This window comes from Trachymyrmex septentrionalis, unplaced genomic scaffold, assembly GCF_001594115.1.
Source record: "Trachymyrmex septentrionalis isolate Tsep2-gDNA-1 unplaced genomic scaffold, Tsep1.0 scaffold9, whole genome shotgun sequence".
Classification (NCBI taxonomy): domain Eukaryota; kingdom Metazoa; phylum Arthropoda; class Insecta; order Hymenoptera; family Formicidae; genus Trachymyrmex; species Trachymyrmex septentrionalis.
The window spans coordinates 1139341-1149822 of record NW_017306091.1 but is presented as its reverse complement, the minus strand read 5'-3'; the positions used below and the strand labels follow the sequence as shown (position 1 = coordinate 1149822).

General features: G+C 40.2%; 1 protein-coding gene across 2 annotated transcripts in view; it reads left to right on the top strand.

Moving 5' to 3' along the window:
* The first annotated feature begins 7781 nt into the window (after positions 1-7781).
* LOC108755973 (43 kDa receptor-associated protein of the synapse homolog) overlaps positions 7782-10482 on the top strand; it is a 16543-nt gene continuing 13842 nt past the window's right edge. For both annotated transcript variants that reach the window (XM_018499476.1, XM_018499475.1), the window contains exon 1: positions 7782-10213. In XM_018499476.1, coding sequence (XP_018354978.1) covers positions 10176-10213 — 38 coding nt within the window. In that variant the 5' untranslated portion in view covers positions 7782-10175. The remainder of the gene's footprint in view (positions 10214-10482) is intronic.

Sequence of the window (10482 nt, the reverse complement as noted above, 5' to 3'; positions counted from 1 at the left end):
TATATATAGCGCAAAATTATTCTTTCTGTGTAAATATAATTCTGTTGAATTATTTTAAGCATACTCTAACAAACTTTGATAATGAAATAAAAACAAATTTGCAAACGTCCATGAGTTTTTTAAATATTATTATAAAAAAACATACAGTAAACCGACTCGAATACCGACATTGCACACTTTTAGAAATTGGAAAACAGTGATAGCAAAAGCTTGATTTAAAAAAATTTTACACATTGATCTATCACATTAAAACTGTTATTGATGATGGGATCAATTAACTTAGACATCGTAAAAAATAATGTTTTGAGAACAGGCTCCCATTTAATTTTTGATATCTCGCGACAAATCGTAAAACAAAATATTTTTCTCATAATTAGTTCGCAAGATTCAATCACCGATCGCTTTCTAATTTAACTGTGTCAATTATACGTGCGTATTTCATTCGATAAGTTTCTGCGAATATTGGGAGAATAATTTCTGGGATGTTTCAGCGTAGAATTTGAAAATGTTTAACTGAAACGTATCAGTTTATAATTGGACACTAACAAAAAGAAAAAAATGTTCATTACAGCGAACCGTGGTTTTTGACAGATATTCCAATACGTGTCCGATAGTCGATCCGATTTGCGGTCTAGCTAAAGAGAGAGAGAGAGAGAGAGAGAGAGAGAGAGAGAGAGAGAGAAAGCGAGGAAACTATAGCGAAACTGCATATATAGGGCGCCTATATAGATAGCTGCCGACTCGCCGACTAGTTACGCAGATACGTAAACTTTATGTAAATCTAACGGTGTCTGTCACATTTTACGCTCCGTGCTTTCACGGAATTAAAATAGACTATTGAGCGTCGAATAAAAGCTAAAATTGCCCTGGCAACGATCCAGACGCACGGAGATAGAAAACGGGGTGAAGTTTTAACCTACCGAATATCAGTTCTGTTGAATACCGATCGCCACAATAATCCGCGTGCAAAAGCGCAGAGTGAGTGCCCATGCGAAAATGGCGATGTTAAACGGAATGACGTTTTCCGCGAAGTAACGATCGAATGTCAAAAATCATGAGTCATGTCATCACGAAAAACACCAGTATGCGATCTGCAACGCAATGCCGAAGAAAACAGGAATAGTTCATGAGAACAATTATCGACTAATCCAAAGATCCATGATTTATTGATTCTTTGTAATTCTGTGTCAAATTTAAATTCACATTATGTGCTTCGCACAGTTCTCTAAGCAATCGAAATGATACGATTACAAATCGGCAAATTATATTTTTAAATATTGATTATTACTACAAACGTACGTTAATTTCAAAAAAATAATAATAATCTTTAATAAATAAATAATTGTCAGATATTATTTATAAATCATTATTTAATAAACAATAAAAATTCTTTGATTCGTATTATAGATCAAATTAATGGAATACTTGCGCTTTATGTTAATTTATAAGAAATAATTGAAATCAAGGATAATCCAACAGGATGAAATAAGTACAAAAAAGAGTAATTTTTAATGACAATGCATTACGTATATGTATAATATTTTTATGTTAGATAATTGCCGATTCTAGAATCGATGTTAAATAAGATTATCTCGCTTTCGCAGTAAAGCAATGGTGAATATTGAATCGTGAGACTTGTTCAAACATTCACGTTCGGAATCGCTATCTAGTTTAATATGCTATGCGCCGATTATAAGAGAACGGACAGTGGTCCTGAATAAATAATATTTGAGGAATATCCGCGCATTTATCAAGTATATATAAATTTAATATATTGAAAGATAATCCTTAAATATATTGAAAGATTCTTGAAAAATGAGAAAAGGAGATACAAGGTTTCATTACATGCAACTTTGTTAGAGAAGATTCTGTTTCGATAGAAATTAAAAGGTATCGATCGGTTTACAGTTTATAACTCAGTTGATTGCTAATCGGTTTTAAGATTAAAAATTCAGAGAGAAGTTGGCAATAATTCTTCTCTAAAGTCCCGCTCTGAAAAATTATTACACCAAGATGCATCGAAGCGCATTATCGGGCATCGTTAATGAGAATCGCTTCGGAAAGAAAACTAACGCTGCCAATATATATAGCCATCACAGCGCCTACATTCGCGACAAGGACTTTTATTAAAATCCCATTCGCACAGTTCCGCGACTCCGGTACCTCTTGTCGGAACAGACAAGGCCAATTATCGTTAAAAGCGATTATTATCGAACAACGTTAGAAAATCCCCGAGATGAGAGTGCGGGGTTTCATCCCCACTCGTGGACGATGTCATGTACATACGTCGCGGGGGGGGGGGGCTGTAAAGACGCTCCCTTTCCGTCCTCGGTCGCAAGCAACCTGGTGAGAAGCGGTGGCTCGGACTTCATTTCTCATTTGCTGTCGCAGCATCCGGCGGTACATACCCGAAGCTCCTGCATTCTCGCATACTGTACACTCCGTGCACGCACGCGTACATATGCATATGTGAACACGAATAACACATATACACGTACATAAACACGATGACAAGTGCTTACGCGCGCTCGCGCGCGCGCGCAAGCACGGGGTAGTCCTCCCTTTTGCTTCCACGTCGTGGAAGCTCGGCACGGCTTCGGATGTACTCGTCTCGCCAGGGTCGAAAGGAGGAGAGAGTAGGAGAATCACGAGGTGCAAAGAGTACGAACCCCGAGGAGCGAGACGCAAAACGGGTCACTCTCGCCTCCTTTCAGGATTCGGCTAGCTAGGATACCTACATCTGCCAAAGTTCACGGGAGGGCAATGCCTCGCCCACTTTTACGGGAGCATCACCGGAACTATGTCTTAACCCTTTAAGCATCCCACCTCTTTACTCTTGGATTTTTGTTTTTCGAATCAATTTTCTAGCATCTTTAAGATCTTAAGAGCACAAATGAAAAAAAAAATCAGTAGATTCTCGTTAGTAAATGGAAGATTAGAAAAAGTAAAAATTCTTAAGAAGTTCTTAAAAAGTTGGTTTGTTTTTTTTTTTTTTTTTTTTTTTTAGAAAAAACAAAACGGGCGTACAGGAAAATTCAGGAATACTAAAATTTGGAGAAATTTTGTTGTTCTAAACGTTCTTATTAAATATTTAATAATTTTTCTTGCTTGATTACTTTATTCTCTTATGAAGAAAACTTAAAATAATCGGCTTGTGCTTTCCTAATTTATAACTCAGAATTTCAAAATTTCTCAGAAATTCTGAACCAACGCTCCGAGAGAACTCGGAGAGAGGTTCGCTTGAGAAAATCGAGCGTAATGAAAAGTATGTGCTTCGAGAGAGTTAACAGGCTGCCTCGGCAGCCAACGTTCCGTTGTCCTTTCGCGCTGCGGCGCGGCGTCGCGCGTCGCGCGTAGTTTCGGTGTAATCCGATGTGACTTCGTCAGCCGTCTTGAATTCTCTTCGACGTGTATCGGCCGGAGCGTTGCCTGGATGCCACGGATGGTTCCAACGTCGAAGGACGTTACGATGCGACGGATCGACGCGACGTTGCAGATCTCTCTCTCGGTTGCCATCAGGAATAATCCGCTCATAATCACGCAAGCGCTCTCTCTCTCTCTCTCTCTCTCTCTATCTCTCTCTCTCTCTCTCTCTGTCTCTTGCTCTCTTTCTATCTATCTATTTATGTATCTATCTCTCTCCAGGGTAATTGCAAAGTTGGCTCGACACTCATTAAATTGTTGTCTTTATGTATACAGGATAATGTTCTTAATAGGAGTGACAAATAATAAGCCATGAGCATTCATAGGAATAAAATAGAATAATAAGTGAGAGAATACAACTGATCCTTCGCCATTGAAATTAAACAAAAAAAAGACTCGAAAAAATAATAAAGAGAAGCGAAACGATTTTGATATGTCGTTTCCATTGAGATGTAATTTTGCAAATTTATATTTTACAATAACATATTTGCAAGCTAAGAATTTAATATTCAAAGATTTGGTAAATATCAACAAAACAATTTCTAAAAATTCCTGATTTATTTTAACCAGTTCTTTTAACCAATTGCTTCATTTATGTAAAGAGAAGATTAGGATGTCACAGATACAAAATTTTGATTTGTTTGTTTCATTTGATTGAATTCCGGATTCCATACGTCGTCCTTGACATATAGATAATCTCTTCTCTCTCCTCTCTCCGCTCTCGCTTTCTCTCCTCTCATTGCTTTGTCTTTCTACTCTCTCTTTCCTGCCTCTTCTCTATCCAACAAACTTAATCTATCACAACACGCACACGCGTCGCGCGGGTTTTACGTGTTTAGGCGCCTTCATCTGCTTTTAAAATAGAAATGTATTGATTCTGTTAGTTTTACGTCTCAATTTAATATAATTTTGTATTGCTTATGTTTAGTTGGTACTTAGTAAAATTAATTTGAAAATTTTTTAAATAAAAAATGATTTTTTCTTTAAAATATCTTATATATCTAAAGATTTATACAGTTTTATTTAATGTTTAAATTATCATACAACTAATTTATTTATTTATGCAATTATTTAACAAATATTTTTCATTAAAATCTGCATAAAAATATTTAAAATATCCATTCGCCATACGTACAAATTTTCGTTTATTACATTAGATTTATGTGATATTAAACGGTGTAATATTTTTAATTATATTTCTTATCTGTTTGTGTGATATCAAATTTTTAGCTTACAAATCAATTTCTTTTTATATATTACAAGTTCGTTTTGTCAAATTAATATGATTTCGTAAATGGACTTTTATATAACGTGAGGATACAATCTGTAAAATATTAACATATAAAATTATTATATTTCTCTCTCTCTCTCTCTCTCTCTCTCTCTCTCTCTCTCTCTCTCTCTCTTTCATCACAATATCTTTCTTTCTGGCGTAGATAAGTTATTGGAAATCATTATATATACAGAACAATTTCATAATTTATAAGTAACAAGAAAATTGCTTTCTCGGAAAAGCTATCCGAATTGTAGCAAACCGCGACGATCCGTCTTAGTCTCGTACTTTGCGTAAGGAGGCTGCATCATTTTCCGGAAAGAGCTTTTACTGTCGCTTGTACTTAAATGCCAACATCGATATAGTGGTATCACCGAACGTGCCCACGTTCCATTAGGCTTTACAACCTTTGAGCCGTAAAACCGAGGGAAATGTTCCCGTCCTGTCGGTTGAGAAAAAGGCGACAGCTGATCGGCAGAGTGCCGGGTGCGTGTCACCATATTCCTTCCCCCTCGAAATACACCGCACGTTTTAAAGAAAACGCACGTTTAATCCTACCGGGGATATCCAAGATATCGTTTCCTGAGGGAAAGAGAAAAGATCTCTTTCGTACGTGCACTTCAACACGTACACGTCAGTATTTCGTAAAAAAAGACATCTCATCTCGTGGGGCAAAGTTTGCATAAGGACGAACAGCAAGATCAGATCGTCCAATAACAAATTACAGATTTTCTTAGCTTGACATGCTGATCTTACGAAAGATTTTTATTTCTACCGCCACAAGGTCGTGCTTCCCTTCTAGAGAAAGAACTTGAGACTTGAATATCATTCCCTTCTATCAGTATACATTTATAGAACACTTGTAAAGGGATGAATAAGGCATCAAGGACAGAATTTTTTCATTACAGACATCAGAAGAATAAAATATAAATTATAGATTCAACTTGAAACATAAATCTTGTAAAACTTTCGTTTATATTAACTATGGATGATACTTGAGAGGAAAAAGGTCGAATATTATTCTTTTATTAGAAAATTAATATATGCAGAATATAAGAAAAATATGTAAAATAGTAAGCTGAAGTTAAATATCTTTTTTATCATTATAATGCAAGGGCGTAAAGTTAATAAAACTTAATATTAATCGAAGATTATGAATAACTGATATTACGCGATTCTCGATGCACTTTATCGTTTTTGCTTTATTCTTTTATTGCTTTATTCTTCTGAAATGTCGATATTTTAAAATACGTATTTTCTTGAACTAAGATAGATAACCAAAAATTAAACACAAAACCATATTACATAAGTAGTTTTTAATTAAAGGCTTGCAAGAAATTAAGTTTCTTAAGATTAGTTTCCACAACCAATTTCAAGAACGTTCCTTGAGCAGAATTTTAATCCATAGGATTAGTTGGCAAAACCTTTTTAAGGTTGGTTAACATATTCCAACTCAATACCGCAAAAATTTATAATTAAAATTCGATGAACTAAAAGTATAGCATTTTATACTTTCAAAATATAATAATCATAAAATATCAATATTCATATTTATTATTATAATAAAAAATAATTGCAGACGATCGCGACTTAGAATCATCGCATCCGTTGGCCATAAACTTCAATTTTGTTTAGCCAACAGTGTCGACATATCGTACGACATTTAAAGAGTTTGCTGTGAACGCTGTAAGTTTCGGTAACGAGATGAAACTTGGCTATCCACGCCCGATGTAAAGTTGAAGGCGCACTGGGAAACGATGAAAAGACGGATAGGGATCAAGAGTCGGGCAAAGCTGATGGATGAAGCGCAGGGTGAGAGAACGAACGCACAAGGAGAAGGGGGCAAATGGAGAGAAACTTTCATCGGAGGACGGTTTGCCAGCGATAGGGAGGACCAGAGGGGCTTGCGGTGGATGACGCGGGGGGGAGGAGGGAGGGGATGAGAAAATGAGAAAGGATCGGTTTGGAAAGAGCGGGAGAGGAAGAATGGAGGCGAAGATTGCGGGACGCGCAGCAGCACTGGCGCCGCGAGAGGAGCGGGACAGAGAGAAAAAGGGGGAAGGAGGGAGAGCAAGCGCGAAGGAGAGGAAGGAGAGAGGCGGGGGGGTAGAATGAAGGGTGGCGAACGGTGGCGGAACAGAGGTGGAGCACAGCCGAGGAGAGAGAAAGCCCGCGGCGGGCGGGGGTTCGTGTGGGGTAGGATCGGTTGGGTCGTGTGTTGCGGGCTGCTGCGGCTCGGGCGCGACAGTTCTGCTCCGGCCACCGGCGGTGGATTTTCGTGGGTGCCGCGCGGCGTACCTCCGCGAGAGGACCAACCCCATACGCGCGCCAGCGAGAGAGACGGAAGGAGAAAGAGAGAAAGAGAGAGAGAGAGAGAGAGAGAGAAGGAGAAAGAAGGAGAGAGAAAGAGAAAGAAGGAGAGACAGGGGGTGGGAGGAAGGAGGGTGTGTGAGCGCGCAGCAGGCTCCTCTCTCGATCCGCATCGCGCGCCCGTAACCTTCCGCGGCCTCGGCTGTCCTCGTTGCCGATAACGAGCGGTCGCGGGACGGTTTTTCCGCGCGCGCGGGCAGAGCGGTGGCGAAAGACGGAGCGGCGGCGGAGAAGGCGCCGGGAACGGCGAACGAAGGAGACGGTGGAGACGGTGGCACAAACGACGGAAGGGGAACAAGGCCGGAACGCGACGGCCTGAAACCGAGACGGACGGGGGATCAATCAACGACGGCATGAGGAGACGCCTCGGGGCGCCCACCACGGCTACTGTCTCATCGTCAGCGTGCGGGAACGGCCGCGTTGCCATCGTTATTACGACGCGCCGCTGCTTGGCCTACGAACGTACGCGAGCGCTCGGCGCGCGATGGGCGCCGAATACGAACGCTGACTGTCGTCTGTCGGACGTATCGTCGCGACCACCTCGGACGGGGCTCCGGTTCCGGTTTTTCCACATCTAAATCGTGCTTTCTCGCTAAAGCGAGATTCTCATACTCGGGAGACTCCGGCCGAACCTCGACGGATATCGCGCTCTGTCCCTTGACGGGGAACGACGCGGGAAAGGAAGGAGAGAGAGAGAGAGAGAGAGAGAGAGAGAGAGAGACGCACGACAGAATTTTAAGGGCTAAAACAACACGCGCATCCCGCTGCTGTTGTTGTTCCTATACTGCGCTAATACTCCGTTGTAAACGATAATGTAGAAAGATACGTAACGAGAACAAAGAAATCTTTCCACGCACACACGTGGCGTGTAAACATCTCGAGATAACCGCCGAAACGAAAGGAAAGAAACGGCGAGCAACGGTTTATGGAATTAGGAGAACGCTCGATGGATCCGCCCGGAATCTCGCGAACGGGAATTCGCGTATCTCACTTGCGCGAGCTCTCGCGAAGTTAGAACGTTCCACGGTAGAAGGGAGGTTTCGGAGGGGGAGAAAAAGCGCGCCGGGGGTCACCGACGGTAACTGGGACACCGCGGGCCGACGCGATCCTAGTTTCGGGGACAACGCGTCCCTTAACCTTCTCGGTGCTGAACACGCGTCAAAACTGAGGAAAGTTTTATAAAAAAAAATTTTAAAAAATAAAAAAAGTACGAGAAGAAAAAGAAATTTAAAAAGAAGAAAAAAAAAAGACGATCGTTTTCCGTGGCACGTCTTCATCGTCGATTAATCGTCATTACTTCACATCGATTCACGTAGGCATTAATAAATGTGTGAGTGATATGTCGCAATATCGTAAGAAATCTCTCCATCCCTGTCGTTACTCTTGAAAAGCAGCGAAAAAGATTTAATCGTATTTTAAGACTTAAAACGCACGTTCAGCACCGTCCGACACGCCGGAGTAATTTGGGGCGACCGATTATATACTGTACCTAGTACAGTCAAACATTAAATACGTTCGATAAGAGAAAAAATAAATAAAAAAAAAGTAAATAAAAAAACAAGTGCGTATACACGCATGTACATACGGGTACACACATACACGCACACAAACGCGGAACACCGCACGGATTCTATATTAGAAGATACATGTAATATACATACATGTTAAAAGTTTATTTAAATACATCGTAGATAAAATATATATAAATATTATACGTGTGTTAAATCTTTTCATAGAGATCTAAATAACGACGTTGACAAATTACATAGTATATCACGTTACGCGATTCTCGATAATCAAATATCGATAATTCGACCGCACGAAAATCGTACACGCTGAAAAAAAAAATAATAATAATAATATTCGCGGAAGAGAGAAATTCCCAGAGAATTAAAAGAGTCGTTACGCAACCGAGAAACGCGAACGAGCGAAAACGTGAGAAGCGTGGAAAAGTTACTCGCTCCTACAAAGAGCAGTTTTACGCACTCCTGCGAGGGCGAACAGGGTGATAAAGGAAAGAAGGAGACGAGGAAAGAAGGAGATACTTAGATACTTGTACCGTGAGACTCGAGCGGTCGTATGTGTTACATGTGGTAACGAGTCGAATACCTGAAACAATCCTTATCGATCAGCTGATCGGAGAAACTGCCACGAAACAATTTGCCAATTACGTTAACGGTAAAAGATAGAGAGGAACTCTCAACGGGACTCTCTATTTCTCGTCAATGCGCGCAAGTACTCGCGCGAGTCCACGGTGCTCAATTAGGCATATAAGTACAAAAGACACGCGGGCGTGCAAATTATTTTTCTCGACCGAGGTGTGCATCCCTATACGTTAGTAAGTAAGCGCATCGAGTCTGTCCAAAAAGAAAAAAAAAAATCCCCTGAGTGAGGAAATCAACTCAGACGATCCTCGATCTACCTCAACGACTATCGGCTCAGCTCCACTTCCTTCGAACGTATATCCCTCGATAAGGAAATTCTTAAGGAACAATCATATATTGCGAATCTCTAAATCTAACTGAAAGTCCTAGAACTTAAAAAAAAAAATCTTCCATCGACCTTCGACTGTTATTACTTCGCATTGAGCAAAATATACCCTTTTACGATCCATCGCACAAATTATTGAAGTAGAATTTCTCTCGGTCGAACTCGAGGGATCTTTTCGGCGGATGTTTGATTGTTTTGGCGCCATCAAACATGAGAAACGCCAAATAAATTTGTAAGATGATCGATGTAAGCAGATGCGCAGTCCTTGTATGTTTTGAATCGCGCGAAATCACAATTGTTGTTCGTACAATCCTCGAGCTCGTTGGGCGATAGATAAGACTCGATAGTAATCGTTACATACATCGAGTACCAGTCTTTCGAATCGATTGAATGCGGACGATTAAAGTCTCAAGCCGGCGCACGTTGCATCGTGCGTGATCACGCGTTGTGCAATTTGTAAAATCAAGAAAGTGATATGCTTTATCTCACGTGGGTGCGCGGACGTGATAATGCTGGCGGCGAGAGATGGGATTAGAGCGTCAAGAGGAAGAGAAAGAGAGAAGAAACAGCTGCACCGCGGGACGGAGAGAAAAAGTCGCATCAAGAAAGACGCACAGCCATGTCATGGGAGTCTATCTCGTCCAGGGATTACCTCGGGCAAGTATTGTCGCTAATCAATAGCAAATATCGAATTACGAGAACTAGATACAAATCAAAATAGTACATTTTAATTAATTCATTAAAAGCTGTAGTGTAAATAAAATTAGATAAAAATTAATTATTGATTAAAAAATAATATTGCAGGAGAGAGAGAGAGAGAGAGAGAGAGAGAGAGAGAGAGAGAGAAAACATGATAATTGTAAAATTAAAAAACTTGTTTTCATGATTTTCGCTATAGGACTTTTCATTTATTTGTTCAACATATG